This window comes from Artemia sp. Qi Xiang Cuo, chromosome 2 (genome assembly GCF_049724085.1).
Source record: "Artemia sp. Qi Xiang Cuo chromosome 2, ASM4972408v1, whole genome shotgun sequence".
In the NCBI taxonomy this organism is placed as follows: Eukaryota; Metazoa; Arthropoda; class Branchiopoda; order Anostraca; family Artemiidae; genus Artemia; species Artemia sp. Qi Xiang Cuo.
This window is the reverse complement of record NC_142795.1, coordinates 68,697,155-68,722,013: the sequence shown is the minus strand read 5'-3', so window position 1 is coordinate 68,722,013 and position 24,859 is coordinate 68,697,155. Positions and strand designations below refer to the sequence as shown.

Here is a 24,859-nt window from a genome sequence, read left to right as displayed (position 1 = left end):
TAATGTAAACAGCCTAAGTTTTCCAGATATACTTTGCAATGTACATCACCATCAACCTTCTTCTTAACTGGATATATCCTGGACAAAATAAAAAAAAATCACTGACTCTATGGGTTTTTGATTTATAGCAACAGTTCTAGAATCAAGTCTACTATTTAGCCTAGGGGTACCAATTGAAATCTGAACGTAGGGTCTAGGTACATTTAGAATGGTGATAATTGAACTAACATTTTTGGAAATAAAATATGGAAAGGAACATCAAATTATATTCTTTTCGCCTACCAGTTAATGTAAACAGTCTAAGTTTTACAGATATACTTTGCAATATACATCACCATCAAACTTCTTCTTAACTGGATACATGCTGGACAAAATAAAAAAAATCACTGACTCTATGGGTTTTTGCTTTATATCTACAATTATAGAATCAAGTCTACTATTTAGCCTAGGGGTACCAATTGAAATCTGAAGGTAGGGTCTGGATACATTAAGAATGGTGACAATTAGACTAACATTTTTGGAAACAAATCATTGAAAGGAACATCAAATTATATTCTTTTAGCCTATAAGTTAATTTAAACAGCCTAAGTTTTCAAGATATACTTTGCAATGTACATCACCATCAACCTTCTTCTTAACTGGACACATCCTCGAAAAAATAAAAAAAAATCACTGACTCTATGTGTTTTTGCTTTATAGCAACAGTTCTAGAATCAAGTCTACTATTTAGCCTAGGGGTACCAATCGAAATCTGAAGGTAGGGTCTGGATACATTTAGAATGGTGGCAATTAGACTAACATTTTTGGAAATAAAACATTGAAAGGAACATCAAATTATATTCTTTTAGCCAACAAGTTAATGTAAAGAGCCTAGGTTTTCCAGATATACTTTACAGCTTTTTGGATACCTCAACACCAAGCAATACTTTTCAAAAGGCATTTCAGAGCAACTTCCTTTCTTAAAGTCCCTCCTAAACCAATTTTACAAGTTGAAGTACCCATCCTTTTCACCCAAAACTGTACTTTACAGCTTTTTGGATATCTCAACACCAAGCAATACCTTTCAAAAGGCATTTCAGAGCAAGTTCCTTTCTTAATGTCCCTCCTAAACCAATTTTACAAGTTCAAGCATCCATCCTTTTCACCGACAACTTTACTTTACAGCTTTTTGGATAACTCAACACCAAGAAATACCTTTCAAAAGGCATTTCAGAGCAACTTCTTTTCTTAATGTCCCTTCTAAATCCTTTTTACAAACTAAAGTACCAATCCTTTTCACCCCCAACTTTACTTTACAGTCTTTTGAATGCGCCAACAACAGACAATACTTTTCAAACGCATTTCAGAACAAGTTCTTTCCATAATATGCCTCCTAAACCCATTTTACAAATTGAAGTACCCATCCTTCTCACACACAACTTTACTTTACAGCTTTTTGAATGCACCAACACCAAGCAATACTTTTCAAAGGGCCTTTCAGAACAAGTTCTTTTCTTAGTGTCCATCCTAAACTCAATTTACAAGTTGAAGTACCCATCCTTTTCACCCACAACTTTACTTTACAGCTTTTTGAATGCTCCAACACCAAGCAATACTTTTCAAAGGCATTTCAGAACAAGTTATTTTCTTAATGTTCTTCCTAAACCCGTTTTACAATTGAAGTCCCCAGCCTTTTCACCCCCAACTATACTTTACAGCTCTTGAATGCCACAACACCAAGCAATACTTTTCAAAAGACATTTCAGAACAAGGTCTTTTCTTAATGTCCCTCCTAAACCCATTTTACAAGTTTAAGTACACATCCTTTTCACCCACAACTTTACTTTACAGCTTTTGAATGCCCCAACACCTAGCAATACTTTTTCAAAGGCATTTCAGAACCAGTTCCTCTCTTTATGTCCCTCATAAAACCATTTTACAAGTTGAAGGACCCATCATTTTCACCACAACTTTACTTTATACCTTTTTTTCCTAATGTCCCTCCTAAACCCATTTTATAAGTTGACGTACCCAACTTTTTTACCCGGAACTATACTTCACAGCTTTTTGAATGCCCCAACACCAAGCGATACTTTTCAAAAGGCATTTCAGAACAAGTTCTTTTCTTAATGTCCCTCTTAAACCCATTTTACAAGTTGAAGTACCCATCCTTTCACCACAACTTTACTTTACAACTTTTTTACACGCTACAATATAATGTAAGATTCCACTTCAGTTCAGATTTTTCTCAAAGAGATGAAAAAATTGAAAATACTGTTCCAAATTTTTCATGGAATATAGAAAGTTCAAATTATCTTCTGAATTTTATTAAAGAACTTACAGTTCAATTCTAATTTCTCCAAAGAAAATAAAAATCTTCCACTTCAGTTCTTAATTTCACAAAGACACAAGGAAATTTAAATTTCTATTTGAAATTTTTCCGTAGAAGATAGAAAAACCTATACCATAGTTGTGAATATTTTCCCGGAAGATAAAAATTTCTACTTCAATTTTAAATTTTCTCAACGAAGTGAAGAAAAGTTCAAGTTCTACTCATCATACAATATTCAGATTTTTCTCAAAGAGATGAAAAAATTTAAAATACTGTTCCAAATTTTGCATAGAAGATAGAAATTTCAAGTTATATTCTGAATTTTATTAAAGAACATACAGTTCAATTCTAATTTCTCCAAAGAAAATAAAAATCTTCCACTTCAGTTCTTAATTTCACAAAGACACAAGGAATTTTAAAGTTTTATTTGAAATTTCTCAATGAAGTGAAGAAAAGTTCAAGCACTCTTCTGAATTTTCTCAATGAAAAAGAAATTAGTTTTTGATCAATTCTATTTTTCCTAATAATATAAAAAGGTTCCACTTCAGTTCAGATGTTTCCCCAAAGACATAAATTTTAAATTATCCTCCAAATTTTTTGTAGAAGATAGAAAAAGTTACACATTGATCGTGAATATTTCACTATGAAGATAAGGAGCTAACTTTCTCATTGATGTGAAGAAAAGTTCAAGTTCTTTTCCTAACTATCCATATGAAAAGAAATAAGTTACAGATCAATTCTATATTTCAAGAAAAAATAAAAATTTTCCACTTCAGTTCAGATTTTTCTCAAAGAGATGAAAAAATTTAAAATACTGTTCCAAATTTTTCATTGAAGATAAAAATTTTTAGTTATATTCTGAATTTTAATTATGAACTTACACCTAAATTCTCGTTTATCCAGAGAAAATAAAAATATTCCGCCTAAATACTCTTTTTCACAAAGGCATATCATAACTATAATTTCTATTGAAATTATCACATAGAAGATAGAAAAGGCTATACCTTAGTTGTGAATATTTTCCCGGAAGATAAAAATTTCTAATTCAATTTTAAATTTTATCAACGAAGTGAAGAAAAGTTCAAATTCTAGGCATCATTCAAGATTCCCCTTTAGTTCAGATTTTTCTCAAGGAGATGTAAAAATTTTAAATAATGTTCCAAATTTTTCATAGAAGATAGCAAGTTCAAGTTATCTTATGAATTTTATTAAAGAACTTACATTTCAATTCTAATTTCTCCAAAGAAAATAAAAATCTTCCACTTCAGTTCTTAATTTCACAAAGACACAAGGAAATTTAAAGTTCTATTTGAAATTTTTCAATGAAGTGAAGAAAAGTTCAAGCTCTCTTCTGAATTTTCTCAATGAAAAAAAAATTAGTTTTTGATCAATTCTATTTCTCCTAATAATATAAAAAGGTCCCCCTTCAGTTCAGATGTTTCCCCAAATACGTAAATTTTAAATTCTCCTCCAAATTTTTTGTATAAGATAGAAAAAGTTACACATTGATCGTGGTCAATTCTATTTTTCCTAATAATATAAAAAGGTTCCACTTCAGTTCAGTTGTTTCCCCAAAGACATAAATTTTAAATTCTCCTCCATATTTTTCGTAGAAGATAGAAAAAGTTACACATTGATCGTGAATATTTCACTATGAAGATAAGGAGCTAGTTTTCTCATTGATGTGAAGAAAAGTTCCAGTTCTTTTCCTAACTACCCATATGAAAAGAAATAAGTTACAGATCAATTTAATTTTTCAAGAAAAAATAAAAATTTTCCACTTCAGTTCAGATTTTTCTCAAAGAGATGATTTTTCTCAAAGTGGGTACTTCAACTTATAAAATAAGTTTAGGAGGGATATTAAGAAAAGAACTTGCTATGAAATGTATTTGAAAAGAATTACTCGACGTTAGTGCATTAAAAAAGCTGTAAAGTAAAGTTGTTGGTGAGAAGGATGAATACTTAAATTGGTAAAATGGGTTTAGGAGGGATATTATTGAAATAACTTGTTCTGAAATGCCTTTTGAAAAGTATTACCTGGTGTTGGCGCATTCAAAAGGCTGTAAATTAAAGTTGGGGGTGAAAAGGATTGGTACTTTAATTTGTAAAATGGGTTTAGAAGGGACATTAAGAAAAAAAGTTGCTCTTAAATGCCTTTTGAAATGTATTTCTTGGTGTTGAGGCATCCAAAAAGCTGTAAAATAAAGTTGTGGGTGAAAAGGATTGATGCTTCAATTTGTAAAATGGGTTTAGGAGGGACATTCAGAGAAGAACTTGTTCTGAAATACCTTTTGAAAAGTATTGCTTGGTGTTGAGATATACAAAAAGCTGTAAAGTAAAGCTGTGGGTGAAAAGGATGGATGCTTCAACTTCTAAAATGGGTTTAGAAGGGATATTAAGAAAGGATCTTTCTCTGAAATGCCTTTTGAAAATTATTGCTTGGTGTTGAGGTATCCAAAAAGCTGTAAAGTATATCTGGAAAACTTAGGCTGTTTACATTAACTTGTAGGCTAAAAGAATATAATTTGATGTTCCTTTCAATGTTTTATTTCCAAAAATGTTAGTCTAATTGCCACCATTCTAAATGTATCCAGACCTTACCTTCAGATTTCGATTGGTACCCCTAGGCTAAATAGTAGAATTGATTCTAGAACTGTTGCTATAAAGCAAAAACCCATAGAGTCAGTGATTTTTTTTTATTTTGTCCAGGATATGTCCAGTTAAGAAGAAGGTTGATGGTGATGTACATTGTAAAGTATATTTTGAAAACTTAGGCTGTTTATATTAACTTGTAGGCTAAAAGAATATAATTTGATGTTCCTTTCAATTTTTTATTTCCAAAAATGTTAGTCTAATTGTCACCATTCTAAATGTATCCAGACCTTACCTTCAGATTACGATTGGTACCCCTAGGCTAAATAGTAGACTTGATTCTAGAACTGTTGCTATAAAGCAAAAACCCATAGAGTCAGTGATTTTTTTTTATTTTGTCCAGGATATGTCCAGTTAAGAAGAAGGTTGATGGTGATGTACATTGCAAAGTATATCTGGAAAACTTAGGTTGTTTACATTAACTTGCAGGCTAAAAGAATATAATTTGATGTTCCTTTCAATGTTTTATTTCCAAAAATGTTAGTCTAATTGCCACCATTCTAAATGTACCCAGACCCTACCTTCAGATTTCGATTGGTACCCCTAGGCTAAATAGTAGACTTGATTCTAGAACTGTTGCTATAAAGCAAAAACCCATAGAGTCAGTGATTTTTTTTTATTTTGTCCAGGATATGTCCAGTTAAGAAGAAGGTTGATGGTAATGTACATTGCAAAGTATATCTGGAAAACTTAGACTGTTTACATTAACTTGTAGGCTAAAAGAATATAATTTGATGTTCCTTTCAATGTTTTATTTCCAAAAATGTTAGTCTAATTGCCTACAATCTAAATGTACCCAGACCCTACCTTAAGATTTCGATTAGTACCCCTAGGCTAAATAGTAGACTTGATTCTAGAACTGTTGCTATAAAGCAAACGCCCATAGAGTCAGTGATTTTTTTTTTTTATTTTTTCAAGGATATGTCCAGTTAAGAAGAAGGTTGAGGGTGATTTAAATTGCAAATTATATATGGAAAACTTAGTCTGTTTACATTAACTTGTAGGCTAAAAGAATATAATTTGATGTTCCTTTCAATGTTTTATTTACAAAAATGTTAGTCTAATTTCCACCATTCTTAAAGTACCCAGACCCTACCTTCAGATTTCGATTGGTACCCCTAGGCTAAATAGTAGACTTGATTCTAGAACTGTTGCTATAAAGCAAAAACCCATAGAGTCAGTGATTTTTTTTATTTTGTCCAGGATATGTCCAGTTAAGAAGAAGGTTGATGATGATGTATATTGCAAAGTATATATTGAAAACATAGGCTGTTTAAATTAACTTGTTTGCGAAAATAATATAATTTGATGTTCCTTTCAATGTTTTATTTCCAAAAATGTTAGTCTAATTGCCACCATTCTAAATGTATCCAGACCCTACCTTCAGATTTCGATTGGTACCCCTAGGCTAAATAGTAGAAGGTTGATGGTGATGTACATTTCAAATTATATCTGGAAAACTTAGGCTGTTTACATTAACTTGTAGGCTAAAAGAATATAATTTGATGTTCCTTTCAATGTTTTATTTCCAAAAATGTTAGTCTAATTGTCACCATTCTAAATGTATCCAGACCCTACCTTCAGATTTCGATAAGAAAATAACTTGTTCTGAAAAGATATAATAAAGCCCTAAAAAAGTATTAAAAATGGGGGCTCAGGGGCCTTTGGGGATCCAGGGGCCCTTTGGGAGCCCGGGGGACCTTTGAGGACCGGGGGTTTCCTTCGGGGTTGGGGTGGGGTATGAGGGCCCTTTGGGGTTGGGGTAGAGGACCTCACGACACTGTTCAAATGGAACTTGTGTATTATAACGACCACAGAGTTTCACCCTCAAATTCTCTTCTAAAACCTTTTCTAAAATCATCTTTTAAAATGTCTCTAACTGTTTCGCCGAAATATTTCCCTAAAATGTCTAGAACGGCTTCGCCCAAATAACCCCTAAACGTAATTTCTGCGTGTTCCTCTTGTTTTTGGTCCCCCTGCGCTGTCACATTTCAAATTCGCTGATTGGCTGAGAAGGAAACACGTGATCCATTCTTCTGATTGACTGAGAAAGGAGATGTATCCGACTCTCTGATTGGCTGAGAAGGAAACACGTGATCTAACTTTTTCCTAATTCCTGGACGGAATAACATTCGCCCCTGGCGTGCAATTGGCCAAAACAACAACAACAACAAAACAAGATCTTGAAAGAAGAGGTCATTGACTCTGTCCCCGTTAGACTCAATAATCCAGAAAACATCCATCAAAGTGAGAAAAATCCCGTTTTTCCATTCTCACTGACAAAACCATAAAACAGACATAAATCACTGTTTACATCCGAGAAAAACAACAAATAAATTGACCGACACTCATAACCGTCCAAGAAACAACCATCAATGTGAGAAAATTCCTGTTTTTCAAGTGAGAAAAATTCTGTTTTTTCATTCTCAGTGAGAAAACCATAAACCACGTGGTCATGTCACGAGTTAAAGGGTCCTCTCTACTCATACCTCTTCTGGTTTATTCGTTGGCAAACCATTCTGCATTACTGGAAAATAGAATTTCTTAACGATATCACGCTTTTGATTATTTTCCACGTTTTTCCAGGGTTACCAGAAGTGTCAGTGAATTTATTTTCGAAATGTTTTTTTTTACCATTTCTCAATAATTTATTAAGGGCATTCCTATAATTTTTATAAATTCTTGAAAAAATTGGATCACTTTCATTATTTAAGGAATTCTTATAAAGTTGATCTCTTTTATTAATACAACGTAACAAGCTAGGTAACAGCCATGTTTTCTTAGGATGTTTTTTCCTTGATAGTCAACGAGCGATCATACAAATCTTTTTCATTATCAAAATCAGCATATCATAAAATCTTTGAAAACTCATATTTATATCATCCGTAAGATCGACCAAATTATTCCCATCAACTTCTGCAATTTTCTGCTTAAACTTTTGAAGGTTACTCTGGCTAATCACGGCTATTGGACTCTTTGGAATTATTGGATCTTACTTTGGGGGAATACAAACCTCAAGTCTTGTTGAAATCCTAAAATGGTCTGATACATCTGTAATAATAACTCTTGAAGCTGAAAAATCCACATTTGAAAAAATATCGTCAATAAGCTTCGATGATGAGGTGGTGACTCGTGTGCATATATTAATAGTAGGAAATAGACCATAGGACATACTAAGCTGCCAAAAATCCATAGAAACGCTCGCATTAAGCTCCTGAAGGTCAATATTAAAATCCCTGAGCGTCATAAATGAATGTAAACCAGCTATTAACTCCACAAGCTGCTTATCCAGATAATCCGTAAAGATATGTATGGAGCCAGAAAGCAGCCTATATAACATAATATTAAATATATCTTTAAGTTTCAGCCTAAACTGAAGAACAATTGATTCAAATAAAAGTCCACATATCTCATTTAAAAGATTAAACGAAGAATTTAGCCCTTGGCAATTAAGGTGGAAGACCTTGAGGCCTCCCGCATCATCATGCTCAGATTGAATTCTATTTTTAAACAAATATTTTGAACTAATAGATTTATATTGGCCTGCTATCCCTATGTCATAACCCCGAATTAGCTGGTCCGTAAATATACCTCAAAAATCTACATTAGAAGCTTCTATATTATTAAGATGGATAATACTGTGGGAATCACGATCATATTTAGCCACTTTTATTAAATTCCAAAAAAAAACTCGGTACATGGTTTCAATAATAATAAAGATAACAAACAGACACGAAAAAGAAAAACAAATATAGTCAACTTCAAAACACTAGTAAGAAAAAGATCAGGCCATGAAAATATTGCCTGTAACCCGTTCATCATCAAGCTCTTGACGCAACCACTCACAACTTAGTAATTTACACGAACCCCAACGTCATAAGATCACTCACAAACTAACATAACAAACCATCAATAAAACCTAATTAAAATGTACAATTTACGGTATCGACAGATCCTTTGCATTGTACCAAGGCACTTTAGCTACAGTGTTGTCTTTTTTGACACAAGTAACAGGGGGTAAGGTAGGGGGTACCCAGCATTCCATTCTTTTTTTCAATAGACATTTACGGATACCCAGGAGTTCCTTGCGCACAATGTGCAGACGAGGCGTAACATCATCGCCAATAAAAACATTCTTATACACACCGAACTGTTTCCCTTTAAGTTTAGTAGCAGTTAGTAGCTACATTAGTAGCAGTATGCAAATAGCACCTTTTTTCAACATCCCCTTTAACACACAATGAAATTTTTAACTTAATACCATCAACCAGTAACGAGACATTGCTTATATATCCTCTTGGCAACCTAAGTTGTCATAATATGTTCCGATTTATTTCAATACCGTTGCGATATTGCCCAAATTTTTGCCCTAATACCCTAAGGTTTATTAGTTGCAGCAGTAGCACCAGTAAATATAGTAGCAGCAGTAGGAGTACAGTTAATAGTAGTAGTCTTAGTTTTGGTAGCGGTAGTAATAGTAGCAGTAATAGGAGCCGTAGTTGTAGGAAATAATATAAAAAAAACAATTTTTTTTATAAAAATAATTATATTATTTTAAAATTATATTAGTCACTAAGATAATGAATTAGACCAGCCAAACAATTGTCTTTGCGTGGTTTACGATTATTTCTGGTGCTGCATATTTGCTTAAAATGAAAACAGAACATTAATGAAAAAACAAAAAATTAATTAATTAAATTTAAAAATATAAATATAGAGGATCAAAATAATGGAACTTGACACATTCTGATTGGCTGTTCTCGAAAATCTTAGACCTTGAGTTCTAGAGTCTAGAACTGGATGCTTGGCTGTATAATATAATGTAATTATTTTTATAAATTATTTTTATATAAATTATATAGGAAATACTATATTTTGTACTTTACTGAAAGAAATTCTTTTAAATGTTTTCACTTTTATAACTTTAAGAAGTCAAAAACTAATTAAGATTTTAAGGAATAAATCTCAGCAAATGTATATTACATTGACAATGCAAATTTTTTCAGTAACATCATTTGAATTTTTTTCAGTAAAGTAGAAATAATATTCTGGGTTTTAGAAAGCATAGGGGGCTTTGAACCCTACTCATATTAATTTCTACTCGTTTTGACTTTGACTCTATAAGTTATTTTAATTTCTGTTCGTTTTGGGTTTCATTTATTTATTGATACTGATTTGTTGTATTTGTATGCTTGGTAGATTGTTAGATTACATTTTTATTCATTTTTGGTTTAATGGAGTTCTTTGGTTTATTTTTGAAATTTTATTTTTTGGAAACAGTTTTTTTAAGTAATTCATGGACGCATCAATAGACAAATTAAATTGACAATGCAAATTTTTGCAGTAACATCATTTGAATTTTTTTCAGTAAAGTACAAATAATATTCTGGGTTTTAGAAAGCATAGGGGGCTCTGAACCCTACTCATATTAATTTCTACTCGTTTTGAGTTTGACTCTATAAGTTATTTTAATTTCTGTTCGTTTTGGGTTTCATTTATTTATTGATACTGATTTGTAAGCTTGGTAGATTGTTAGATTGCATTTTTATTCATTTTTGGTTTAATGGAGTTCTTTGGTTTATTTTTGAAATTTTTATTTTTTGGAAACAGTTTTTCTAAGTAATTCATGGACGCATCAATAGAAATTTGCATTTTTCCATTCACAGGTAATGGAAAGTGCTTTATTTAAGCCTAAACAAGTTTCCAATTGACCTAAGGGCTATGTTTGGTGGAATATTGCTAGACTAATGTTTTTCCCTTGGCAAAAATTTTCTAGAATTGGCTGGCAGTTATGTGCTGTGGGATTTATTACAGCGGACTCACAAAATTGAGTTGAGGCTAAGGTTAAAAAAGGCTGACTGTGCCTACACCCAAGTTGGTACTAGGCTGTTGCTGCCCCTCTGGCGTTGCAGTTTGAGATACGTCTTAACTTTTGTTATCTTCATTTTTAGAAAACCCATCCTAGGTAGTTTCGTTGTGTCCACCAAAACTTCCCTCCAAAGTTGACGAAGTTTCCCTCCAAATCTTGTAAATCCATAGCTTTATGAAAATTTTATACATTTGAAAACCCTTTTGGGATCATAATTAAGATTTTGTTCATCCCAGGAACCCTATCCCTTAGCTTCAGACCAGCACGGGTAGACAACGCGGAATTCAACAATTCAAATTATTACCGTCATAGTTTTAAAACGAACTGTAATACTTAATATTTTTGTTATATTGTAAATCAATACCCTTAGGAAAAAAAATTATACACTTGAAAACCAGGTGGAATCGTAGTCAAGACTTTGCTCATCCCAAGAATCCTATCTGTCAGCTTCACACCGGCACGGGCAGACAACGCTAAATTCAAAATTTCAATTGTTATCGTCATGGCTTTAAAACGAATGGTGATACTTATTATTTTTAATATTTTGTAAATCAATAGCTTTATGAAAAAAAGATTATGCATTTGAAAAGCGTGTGGAATTATATTTAAGACTCCACTCATCCTAAGAACCCCACACGTCAGCTTCAGACTGGAAATGGTAGACAATGGTAAAGGGGATATAGACCCTTCACACGCAAGCCATCAGCGGCAAGTGGTGCTTGATCTTCAGAACCAGCGCTGACAAGAAAACTATTCTATCTTACCTCAGATTTCTCCTTATGGGACCATTTGTTACATCACGATCAGTGAATCTGATATGTAGGGGGGGGTTAACCCACAACACGTGATTTTGGTAGCTATTACTGGCTTCAATCCATCCTCATATAAGGCGAGTGTCTGCCTTATATAAAGACACTTGGTGGGGTGGCCCGGGGCTTGAAAGTGACTGACATTAGAAGAAGCTGGTCGGTTTGAATTTGCATTTATTATTCTAAGAGTCACCGCGAAAGGTTGTCACACTACCCCAATTGGTTGGTAAATCCAGTTCGGTTGGGTAAAGTATTCTTGGCTGTTGGTTATAGTAGACCTTCAAAAATTCAATTATTATCGCTATGGCTTTGAAACGAATTTTGATACTTATTATTTTCATTATCTTGTAAATCAATCAGCTTATGAAAAAGAGTTATACATTTGAAAACTCTGTAAGTTCAATCTAACCATTACGATAGAAGTGAGGCTTTATTTTAGATGATTTATTTTCCATTCGGTATTCGACGCAGTCAGAGTAACCACAGGCATTATGTTTTTTTGTTTTGTTTTTTGTAGTTCATTTTTTCAAAATGACCACGTTCTAATCTGTCTAAAGAAAGGTTTACTTATTTGTATTTTCCGTTAAAGTTAGCAGATTTCGAAAAAAAAACTTTTACACAAAATATGGCATTGCGTATCTTTTACTTTCTGCCCCTTTGTTAAGCTGGCAACATACGCACAGTAAAAGCTCTGAAAATCGAGCTCCGTCTTTTTTTTACTTTTTGTATTTTTTTTGGAGATAGACAGACCCCAGCGCTGCGCCGATGAGGGAAGACGGGTGGCGGTTTGGCCAAAAACAGCGCACCGCTGCCGCGCCACCGGTAAGATATCGGCGATGTGCCGCCGGCGCGATCAATTTTGACCGCAAACATTAGTGTTTTCATCAGTCTTTCTCAAATCACAGCTTAAATTTGCAACAGATTCGAGCCTATTCATGAGTTCAAAGCTTCACAAGTCGCTGGCTGGAAACTGGTCTTCTTCGTTATTCATCCAAAGAAGTAGAAATCTGGTTGAAACGAAATGGCTATGGCGTTTCAGAACCCTTGCATAATACGAGTAGTTGAAGTATCTATTAGTTATGTATTCTTAACATAAATAATTATCAAAATTAGTAGTTTTTTTCATCAAGCATTACTGCATACAAAACTTCAAATACCATATCACAAAATTCGTCAGTTATCTGGGTAAAAACTATGAATATAAGTTTGAACTTAGAAGCTTAAATTTTTTATAATGCTCTTTGCCTTTATCTGTTTTGTCACCTTTAGAACAGTTGAAATGGGCGACTTTGATATTGATTGTTTTTTTTTGCTCTTTTGGATTCCTAAAAAGCCTTCCTTGCATTAAAAACTGGTTTTTAATAACAATTTAAAAAAATACATTTTAAAGTTTTTTTTTACTTCTTTATAGAATATATGTCATGTAGGCTAAGGCTGAATGGCTGCTTTTTTTATTGCTTTTGGCTGCTCTTTTGGATATTATTCATTTTTCTTTTGGGGATTCATTCCAAATTATAAACTCATAAATACCTAATATCAGCTAAATTATAAACTGCATCTAAATAGAGTAAATTTATCAAATTGAAAAATACATGATGAACACTTCACATGAGAACACTTCAATTACAATGAAACAAAAAACACTTAATGGTTTCTTCGGCATGAAGAAAAATAAAGTGCCAGCTATTTTCTTAGGTAAAAAATGAAAAACTCATCCATTTTAAATGTAATTAAATGAAATAATATGCAAACTGAAGTAGCTCCATGAAGATGTTGAGATTTTCTTCCTAGTTCGTCACTTTTAATCCAAGTAAAATATTAAGAGACTTAGCATCAGTTATTGAGTTTAAGCTTTGATTTCCAAATGCTCACAAGAATTACCAAATTTAAGAAAGTCGCAACAATAAGTCACCTGTGGTCAAAATACTCAAATACTCTCTTTGATCAAACAGTTCGTGGTAACGAACTGTAAGTAAGGAGCGACCCGGCTCAATGGTAACCAAAACTCTAGAAAACGGGTTTTTGATACCAATAGATACATCAAAAGAATCAAATTGCAATGCTGATTTCAAATATATAACTTTCATTAAGTTTAGTGCTACACATCAAAAGTTACGCGCCTGAGAAAATTTGGCTGATTTTCGAAAAGGGGGGAAAGGCCCCCTAAAAGCTATAGAAACTTAATGAAAATTACACCATCAGATTCAGTGTATCAGAGAACCCTACTGTAGAGGTTTCAAGCTCCTATCTACAAAAATGTGGAATTTTGCATTTTTTGCCAGAAGAAAGATCACGGATGCGTGTTTATTTGTTTTTTTTTTGTTTTTTTTCCCCAGGGGTGATCGTATCGACCCAGTGGTCCTAGAATATCGTGGGAGGGCTCATTGGAACGGAAATTAAAAGTTCTAGTGCCCTTTTTAAGTGACAAAAAAATGGAGGGTAACTAAGCCCCCTCCCACGCTCATTTTTTTCCCAAAGTCACCCGATCAAAATTTTGAGATAGCCATTTTGTTCAGCATAGTCGAAAATGTGATAACTATGTCTTTTAGGATGACTTAATCCCCCGAAGTCCCCGGGGGAAGGGCTAAAAGTTATGAACTTTACCCAATGTTAACATATAGTATTGGTTATTGGGAAGTATACAGAAGTTCTCAGGAGGTTTTTTTATGGTATTGGGGGGGGTGGGTGGGTAGGGGGTTATGTTGGAGGATCTGTCCATGAAGGAAGTTTTCAGGGGGGAAGGGAAATTGCCATGAAGGGGACGCCGGACTTGCCAGCATTATTTATTGGTTATTGGGAAATATACAGACATTTTCAGGAAGGATTTTTTTCTGGAGGGTGGGGCTAGAGAAGGGGGTTACTCAGGAGAATCTTTCCGTAGAAGATGTTTCTTTGGGGTAAGGGACATTTCTATGAATGGGGCGCCGGATTTCCAAGCATTATTTAAAAACCGATCAGAAATTAAATTTAAAAAAAAACAAGTTTTTTTCAACTGAAAATAAGAAGCAACATTAGAACTTAAAACGAACAGAAATTATAACCTATATGAGGGGGTTCTCCCCAAAGTCAATACCTCGCTCGTTACGTTACAGTTTTTTTTTAGTGCTTTCAAAAGAGATATCTATTCTAATTAAAATGTGTTTGTGATTCAGGGTTTTATTAATTAAAATTTTTTTTAACTTTTAACGTAAAGAGCGTGGTATTGACTAAGGGGAGAACCCCCTCATATACGTAATAACATATACGTAATAAAAAAAACAATAAAAAAACAAGCGCTATGGCTCAATAGTAATCGAAACTTTTAAAAACGGAATTTTGATGTTAATAAATGTATCAAAAGAATGGGTTTATAATGCTGATTCTGAATATATAAATTTTATTAAGTTTAGTATTTCTCATCAAAGGCTACGAGCCTGAGAAAATATACTCGATTTTTAAAGAGGGGGGAAACATCCCCTACAAGTGAAAGAATTTTAATGAAAATCACACCGTCAGATTCAGCGTATCAGAAAACCCTATTACATAGGTTTAAAGCTCATATCTGCAAAAATCTGCAACTTTGTATTTTTTGCCAGAAGAAAAATATACGAATATAGAAGTTAGTTACTAAGTTAATTTGTAAATTACGTCATAACCAAATTTAGAGACATCCATTTAGCAAAAGAAAAGTAAAATTTTTATGCAAATTTTGTTTACTTATTCAATGACGGTGGGCTAAACTAAAAGCTGCATTGACTAAAAACCGATCAGAAATTAAATAAAAAAAACAAGTTTCTTAAACTGAAAGTAAGGAGCGACATTAAAACTTAAAAGGAACAGAAATTATTCCGTATATGAAAGGGGCTGTCCCCTCATCAACGCCTCACTCTTTACGCTAAAATTTGACTCTGTCTCACAACTTTATTTTTTAAAACGATAAAAAACATTAACGTAAAGAGCGAAGCGTTGAGGAGGGGACAGCCCCTTTCATAGACGGAATAATTTCTGTTCGTTTTAAGTTTTAATGTCGCTCCTTACTTTCAGTTTAAAAAACTTGTTTTTTTTTTATTTAATCCCCACCCAGGTTCAAAGCTTCTGCTATGGTCATGTCAATGGATATGTCCAAAGAGTTTCTTTTTAAAATAAAGTTTCTTTTTTAATTTAAGCTTTCAAGCGTAGTTAGGGGTATTTAGCCTTTTTTGCTATTCTTCAAAGCTTTGAAAAAAGTCTTATAATATTCCAAATGTTATATTTGTGAATATTTTTGGTCATCATTTGTGGGGTGATCAAATATTTTAAGCCACCGTAGATACGTAAGAACATTGCAATATCTAGTACCCTAAGGTCATATGACTGTCAAAGACTCCTCCTTGAACCTTCCAAATTGAAAGTCTTTATTATGGTATGTCCTTTAGATGTAAATTGGGCACTGGACCAAGGGCGCCACTGTCACTAGAGCGTAACGTAGATGGGGATGTCGATATCGCTTTCGTCACACCAATTCGTTTTAGTGTGAATCTGCCTGGTACTTATGAATGAATGTTTTCAAAGTAAACTCGTTTCATCAATAAGGAAAAAACGGGTTGGACGCATGTGTCCCTTTCCCTTTGGACGATAAAAGTATACTGTATCAAGTATTGTTTCAAGTATAAGTACGAAAATCTTGTTAATTTTTGTCAAGTTTTTTGTATCTCTTCTTTCAATAAAAAAAAATCAAGGTACTATCACTTAAATATAATAGCTCCCTATGCCCCCCCTCTGGATACCATCTTGATAGGATACCGTCTCTGCTTTAAATAAAGAAAAAATAATTAACTTATTGGTATCCCTGCTCTCCAAGAAAAATCGAGGTATTATCATTGAAATATGAGAGCTCCCTACCCCCCCCCCTCTCTGGATACCATCTTGATAGGATACCGTCTCTGCTTTAAATAAAGAAAAAATAATTAACTTATTGGTATCCCTGCTCTCCAAAAAAAATCGAGGTATTATCATTGAAATATGAGAGCTCCCTACCCCGCCCCCCCTCTCTTGATACCACCTTGATAGGATGCCGTCTCTGCTATAAATTAAAAAAAATTATCTTTTTGGCATCCCTGCTTTCAATAAAAAAAAATCCGAGATATTATCATTTAAATGTAATACCTCCATACCCCCTCCCCCCCTTTGATACCACCTTGATAGGATACCGTCTCAGCTTTACATTAAAAACTAATTTACTTAATAATTAACTAGGTCAATATATGGCTCAAACAAACACGCAAAATAACGTTAAACAGCTTAGTATTCCTTGAAAAAAAAATTGAGGGTATGAATAAAGGGGTACAAAGACAACAACAAAAATGTCGAAATTATTCAGATACACCTCAAATTATTGGAAAACTGAGTCATAGATTCGGCGTGGCATTCAAAAAGATCCAAAGAATCCAATTGAAAGGGAGCACACACAAAAGCCAAATTAGGCCAGTAGCCTATAAGAAATCGAAAAATACCCAAGACAATGGACAAGTCCCAATAGGGGCCCTGGGTCTACCAAATATTTCAACGGTTTCCCATGGAATTCGATATCATTTTCTTCCGTCTCCACTTTAAGTGAAAAAAATAATTATCTTTCAGGCATCCCTGCTTTCAATAAAACAAAATGAGGTATTATCATTTAAAAATGAAAGCCCCATATCCCCCCCCCTAAAGGCAATAATTTACAATTTTTTATGAATCATATTTTTGGGATAACTTCCTTTTCAATCTTTAATGTCCCAACCTTGCACATAGCTTAGTCTAATGTTAAATTTTGTCTCAATAGAAGGGGTCTTTTTTTGGGGGGGGGGGGGGAGTAAATTTTTTCAGAAAGAAGATTTTATTTTCTTTAATATGTAAGGCGTTCAAGAATTTGGTGTTAAACATTAAGAAAATCTTATCTAAAAACAGCAAAAAAAAATCTGTAAACTTACAATTCAGCTGTAGAAACAACTGTCGGCTATCAATTTCAAAATACAACTGAAGGGTGAAGCTGTATAGTAGTGAATGCGTTCTATATTCCTATTCAACTTGAAAATAAAATTCTTGACTACAAATGATGTAAGGAATTGCAATTGGGAAACTGCATTCAAAATGATTTAAACTCATTTCATAAAGGCAATACTTTTTTTGTCAACATATGAAGGACTGTGTATATTGCAATATTTGCAATTGCATATTGCATCTGTCTGGTTCTTATGCAAAGTACCAAAAGAGACGAAAATTAACGAAGAAGAGAGTAGTGAATAATTATGGTATGCAAAGTAATATTTGGCAGGGAAAGTCACTGGTGATAAATTGCTAGGGGTGTCACCGTGATCGCGTGATTTTCGGGGATTCGGGGAACCAAATTCTTTTTTAGGTGTGACGCATAGATTTTCGGGGAAATACCCGAAAATTCGGGGATATTGCAAGCCCTCCTTGATTTCTAATCAGGAAAATCGAAATACTAAACCAGACGAGAAAGAAAAGCTCCTACTTTGCGGTTGACGCAATAAAGGATTGCCGCAAAATTAATTTAAAGGCTGCCGAACGCTGACGCATCTGCCGTTGGCGGCGCGCCTGCGGCGCACCGGTGGTGTAGAAACACTTCGGTGGCGGTTGACCGAGCCTTTCGTCGGCGGCGTTCGTTCGATCCGCTGGCGCGGTGCTGGGGTCTAGACCATAGAGCTTTTCAAAGTGGAATGAAAACCCTGACTCTGCTGGACGCGACGGTTTCGTTTTATATTGATATTCATGCTTAGGAATTTTTGAATGTTAACATCTAATTTTTGAAAAGAAAGTCGTTGAAACAATCATTGCTAAAACAATCTGCGATTGCTGATTCATTTTTTTTCTTTTTGGACAGGATGGTTGCTCAGTTTTGCAACTTGCTGTGTCTCAGTCAAGAGAGGATATTGTTCGCTTTCTTCTAAGTCGAAAGCCAGACGTCAATACCCTATGGAATGTAAGTTGCCTTTCTCGTTGTTGCCATCGTAAATTCTGTTTTAGTTATAATTGTTACGTAAAGTTATTTAAGTCAAATATATGTAGTTAAATGAAAAGCGCAAGATGTCTAAAATTTTCACCCTGGACCACCACTAAAACAAAACACATTTTAGGCTAAAATCAAAATAAATAAGGAGACACAGAAGTAGGCTGTTAAAATTTTCAGAAGATTAAATTGATCTGAATAAATGTAATGTGTTTAGTTTTACGCAATCGAAAGTGACATTCTAGCATTAAAAATGGTAAGAAATGGCTCTCACGTGAGTAGTTTGGGTCTTTTGAGATCAGGCTCCCCGGAGGCTCTTGGTCATGTGACAAAGACGATGAGTATGTTAATAACGGTAGTGTTACAACGGTAATAGGTATCATGGTGAAATGATAGTAAATAAAGCTTTTCTGGTAACATGACTAGGTTTAGGCTAACATTCATAGAGATACAGGAACCAACTAATGAGTCAGTGAAAAAGTATAAAGATCCTCCAGATCCATTCATGTAGCAAAAGACGTCGACAATTATTGACGTTCGCTTCACAGGTATGCGATTAGAGAGGCAGATAATTTTGTTGTTGAGTACCGAGCCAACACATGTGCAGGTTTGGAATTAGGTATTTAGCTCCAGCTATTTGGAATGATATCCCAGCTTGCATTCGGGAGGCTGAACATATTGGGTTATTTAAAGCAAAATTTAAGAAACATTTATTGGGAGAAGGCCGTTAATTTTGGTATTATTTGTTATTTGAGTGTTTTTTTTTGTTTTTTTTTCATAGTTGAGTATTAGAGGATCGCAGCCGTCTATCATCAGGCTTTTTGAGCCTTTCCCGGGCGGTTGTGTGTATATATATTTTATTTTGTAATTATTAGTCAATAAAATAAATTTGTTCAAAAAAACGTTTGTTCCACTGCCAGATCTCTTTATACGGGACGGGTAGCAAGACTATGATACTAACAATTGCAGATGACACAAATATTTTTGCTTTCACTGAAAATAAAGTAAATGTAATATCATTAGTACAGAGGGTTATCCACGAAGTTAGATCTTGGTGCCTTGCAAACAAAATGGTTGTTAACGCGCCGAAAAGTGGTAAAATAATGTTTACGACGAGTTATCGCTTCTACGTTGATTTTCCTTGTATATTAAATTTGTATTTTGATAATGTCCTTATTCCACAAACTCAGGTAATTAAAACTTTGGGTGTGCTTTTGGATATTAACCTTTCTCATCAGCCTCCTCTCTCCTATATCCTGTGTAATCTTTCTCGCCAGGTTGGTGTCCTCAACAGAGTTCGATTCTTTCTTCCCACTAAGATAATGGTCTCACTGTCTTATGCGTTTTTCCATTCGCGACTTCCTTATTGTTGTTCTGTTTGGGGTGTGGTATGTTCTTCTCTACTAACTCCTATAAGTCGCCTTTAGGTTAAAGCTCTGAAAACGGTGGGTATTTGGCCATTCCCCAAGGTACCCCTTTGTTGATTTGTATAATGATACTGCTGTTAAAAATTTTTATTCTCCAGTGAAAAGAAATGTCTCCTCCTACCTTATTAATTTTTACATAGTTTCTATTCTACAAGCCTGTGTAGTTTTTTTTAGAAAAGTTCCTTCTTCGAATCTTTCCCTTTCATTCGTAATTTTCATCTATCCATCAAACTCCCACCATTTAGAATTGCTTTTTCCCAGCGTTTCCTAATTTATACCAACCTATGGAATTCTCTTTCCTCTGATAATTCATGTGAGAAGTTTTTCCCCATATTATTTAAAACTGCCTATAGGTTTTTTTAAACTGGAGTAAAAATTCTGTATTTTGATATTTGTCCGTGTTTTGATTTTTTCCGTATGTTGAATCACTTTTCTTGTGCGTATTGGTCTATTTTATATTAGGTGTTGTTTTTCCCAGATTTGTAAAGTTTTTGTAGTGATTAAGCCCCCTACAATCTCAGCTTTTGGGGCTACAATGTCCTCCGTAGATGTTTTCTCTTTCGTTTAACTCCATTTTTGCATATCGTTGCATTAAAGCTAGGTTTAATAGTAATAAAGAAATGAAATGAAATGATTTTTGCCCAACCTTGTGGCAAACGAAATTGAATTCCTAGACACTTACTGCCAAGCGAAGATCAATCTACCACAGTATCACCACAGGATTGAGTCCAGTGAATGATCCTTAATTCTAGTCCCCACAAAGGAGGACAGGGGGGATTCAGTCTCCCATGGGAGACCCAAGGCTTATAATTGTGGAGTATTTTTAACTATTCTGCAAAAATGATATGTTTTTCTAGCCAAATGTCTTTCCCACAAGCCTTAGCCCCCTAGTCCCTACTACTACTATTACCAACAACTCATTTCAGCCCTAAGCCACCTGAGGCCAACACAGTTATGCACGCCACTCCTTCATCCCAATCTGTTCAAAGCCTCCCTTTTTAAATCCTCCCAGGAAGTGTCTATTTCCCTTAAATCCTTCCTTGGGACATCCTCCCAACCCCATTCGGGGACGACCCGCTTTTCGTTTGGTCCTCGACAGTAGGCTCTAATCTCCACCCCTTTAAAAAAATTCTGAAGGTACTCTTGGTTTTTATAACGAGACAACGATTCTTGGAAGGCAAAAATCTTGCCTAGATACTTCAAGATTGTTTCATTTATTTCACTAAAAGTAATACTGCTTTACCTTTTTTTAGCCCTTACTCACCCGAAATTTGATACGAGTGTCTAGTGACAAGTTCAACAACTAGCGAGTTTTCTTTTTTATGATGAGAAATATAATCTGTGCTTGTTTTTGTCTTTAATTTATAGTGATTTATCAATGAAACTATTGAAACGGGTGGCGTCAACTTACGAAAATGTAGTGGAGCAGAATGTACTTTTCAAACTGAGGGTGATTTCTTTCAATTTTTTCAGTGAAAATGCCAAAGAAACAGACATTTTTCAATGGATACGCCTCCAAAAAGAAATTTTCAAATGAAAAGGGGGGGGGCAATTTAGAAGGTGATATTGTTGTCTCCTACTCACCAATTGACGACCCCGATCGACATAAAAATTTTACAGTAGGTTTTTGTTGTATTTAATCTTCATTATCTATCAGCAAGAACTGGAAGCTTGGAGATTGTTGCTTGTGAAAGTTGTTTTTGAAATAAAATTTGATTTTTATGCAGGCTATGCTCACAGCAAATGCATCGTTCTTTCCCAAATTAAAATTTAATAGAAAGCCTTCTTAAAAGAGTGTCGTCATACTTTTTTTTTGCAGGGGGAGAGGGGGGGGGTAATCATTCACAACAGTGAAAAAGGTCAGCTAAAATAAAATTCATCATGAGTATTTAGTAGGTCCGAGGATTATGACTTGTGCTATAAAATGATGATGTACATTGACAGTCTAATTGTTGAGCTTTTCTTTTGTATGGAAGTTCGTATGATAGGATTCAATCGAATCTACAGTCTTATTCGAATAGGCAATATCGAATAGGATTGTTAGACAGCGCGGAAAGATTTAATTTCTTTGAGTTTAGAGAATATGACATTGAATATCTTATCATAGAAACAAGATTCAAAGCAAATGGAAACTCAAATTAAATTGAAGCTTTTAGAGATTTAAATCAGCTAATGCTTCGACTAGGTAATTTATAAGATATTTATAGCGAAAATTTAACTTTTAACCTAAGCGGTTGCATTTTTTTATTTTTATTGAATATTGGATTGCTCAATGTTAGATTTCAAGCGGTCTGGAGTTTGAAATTTATTATTAATTGATACTATGACAAACTGAATCAAAACCTTAGATTGTGAACGAAAAGGCACTTAGATCTTTAAATTTGTGACTAAAATGGACTTGATTTCAAACAAAATATTATAACCATCCAATCTAAAGACAACGATAAAACAACAAAAAAATATCCATGGAAAGCACTTCGTGATTTATACACAGTTGACTACTTTGGGCCCTAGGATATAAGAAGCGAGTTTGTTTCAGCAACGGTCTATTAAATTTAATGATTCAATTATGTAGAGGCTGTTCTCTCTCATTTTTATTTTCTTTAAGGGTCAAACACTGCTTCACACAGCAGCCGCACGTCAAGGTGGATCATCACTTAACATTGTTCGGCTCGTGCTACACCATAATAAAGATCTGAAATTAAAGCCAAATAATGTGAGTATATATTTTTAAACACTATATTAATTATTCGTGGTAAATTACAATGATTTCTACAAACAACTGTATAATACTTTCAAAAATCTACTTGTAGATTGTGCTATGTTGTGGAAATAATAATTTTGAAACAGTTATTTAACGATTACTTGTCCCCCTTTTCCATAATCTGTAAAACATATCAAACCACAATCTGATTTCTTTTTTATAATTTCTGCTTTAATAAAAAATTCAGTTTTGAAATATGTCAAATTAATGACACGTTAGACATTATCATTTTTCTGCCTAGGAGTTGCAGCCCTACCAAGAGTGAGAGTGAAATCACGAGAACAAGGGTCCGTGGACGGCCTGAAGGATTTCTCAAAAGAAAGCCTTTTTGTTTAATTTTAAGGGAGCTAATGATTTTCAGGCCAAAAATTTGTTTTTTGTTTGACCAAATTTCAAATATGTTAAGAAGATTTTACAGGACTTGCAGTTTCTATCATCTTAAATTTTCAGTGACATCCCAGCCCTAGAACACCCTAGGTGGAAGTAGACGGAAACTTGTGATCCTCACCCACGTAGTATTGTGACCCTAGATGGAAAGTTGTAGTTTTCAAAGTCCTTTATTTTCCGTGATATCCGTGACCCTAGAATACCAGTTGTTTCAACTGCAGCGCACAGAGTGCGGATGGAGCACAAATGAAGTACGGCTCAAGAATATTGTGACAGTTTTTATCGTCAACCTTTCACTTTTCTTATTTTAAAACAACTATATGCATCAGAAAGTTGTTAGTAATTTAAATATTACTAGATATCAAAGCACCATCTTTGTGAGTTATATATAAACTTTTGCGGGCAGTAGTTTTTTTTATGATTTTCTTTAATGTGCAACTATAAGATGTGCCTTAAGACTCAATTTTCAAAACATTGTCCATTCGTCACCAGCAAGCCAAAAGTTTTGTGGAAATTGATTTCATACATGTGGTTCTCCGCATAATAAGAGAATAAAAATTTTAAGAAAGCTCACTAAGATCTAAACTGCTTAGACATTACATGACACAGAGGTTTTGAAGTCCGATCTAGTCTCTTTGTCAAAAGCTGCATTGGAAATAACATAGTGCAAAGTGGATCAGAAAGTTCCTCGCAAATTGATTGCACATAAACACCTCAAAAATTCTGAAGATGTCTGTTAGACTGCAGATTACAAAAATTGTAAAAAAGATTAAAACAAAACTCCAAAAACCAAACAAATTAAATAAAAAAAACTCTGAACGGACAGGTGGGATATAAGTCAGATATAAAGGCTAATATGGATAAGTGGAACTATAAGAAAAAGGAATAGTATTTGTATTGGTCATATTCGATTACATGTGTAAATTTTTTGGGAAAATTAAAGACTGCTTGGAGGAGAGGGTGTCCTTGGGCTTGTCTCCCTCTCCCCTAAAATGTCCTCATTTTCATTATTCGTCCTCATTAGTTTTATTGTTAGTATTTTGTAATAATTTATTTCATTTGCTTTTTGGTTCTGGAGAAGTTGCTTAAGATAGTTCACAACCCTCCCAGCCCAAACAAGACGTAGCAGCCTCCTTATTCATCATTAGCCCTAATCCCTGTCTTTGTACCCCGTCCTTCCTGCCTGAGTAAACAAATTCTATATCACCTAATGTCATGCTTCGTACCCCTGGGATATGAGTTTCTCAAATTCCTAATACGTCCAGTTCGAGTTGTCTGAATTCGTCAGTCAAAATGTCGATACGATAGTAATTTTTTAACATTCTAAGTTCCAATTTTCATGTTCTTTAAATCAATGAAATTATTTTGGCCTCAGGAAAAGCAGTGATCCCGGATACCAGTGCACGACGGGGATCACATATCTTCTCAAGTCTACACCGAAGTGCTTAAGTCGGCTTAGAACCGGACAGCAAGAAGTCCCTGGGACCTCCCGTATGAATGGAGGCTTTGTGCAATCCTGGGCCCATCTTGGTCACAAAGTGGTTTTCAGCACTTGGCAATGCTCTTCTATCAACAAGAGTCGAAATCCTGCACAGACAGTCTCAAGCCCATTGCCTCCGACTCCTTATGTATTCATGCCCACAAATATTATGCTACTATGGGGAGGCAGC

General features: G+C 34.3%; 1 protein-coding gene across 2 annotated transcripts in view; it reads left to right on the top strand.

Annotated features, from left to right (window-relative positions):
• nompC (no mechanoreceptor potential C) overlaps nt 1–24,859 on the top strand; it is a 502,015-nt gene that overhangs the window by 112,921 nt on the left and 364,235 nt on the right. For both annotated transcript variants that reach the window (XM_089102713.1, XM_089102710.1), the window contains exons 4-5: nt 18,486–18,584; nt 22,647–22,754. In XM_089102713.1, coding sequence (XP_088958839.1) covers nt 18,486–18,584; nt 22,647–22,754 — 207 coding nt within the window. The remainder of the gene's footprint in view (nt 1–18,485; nt 18,585–22,646; nt 22,755–24,859) is intronic.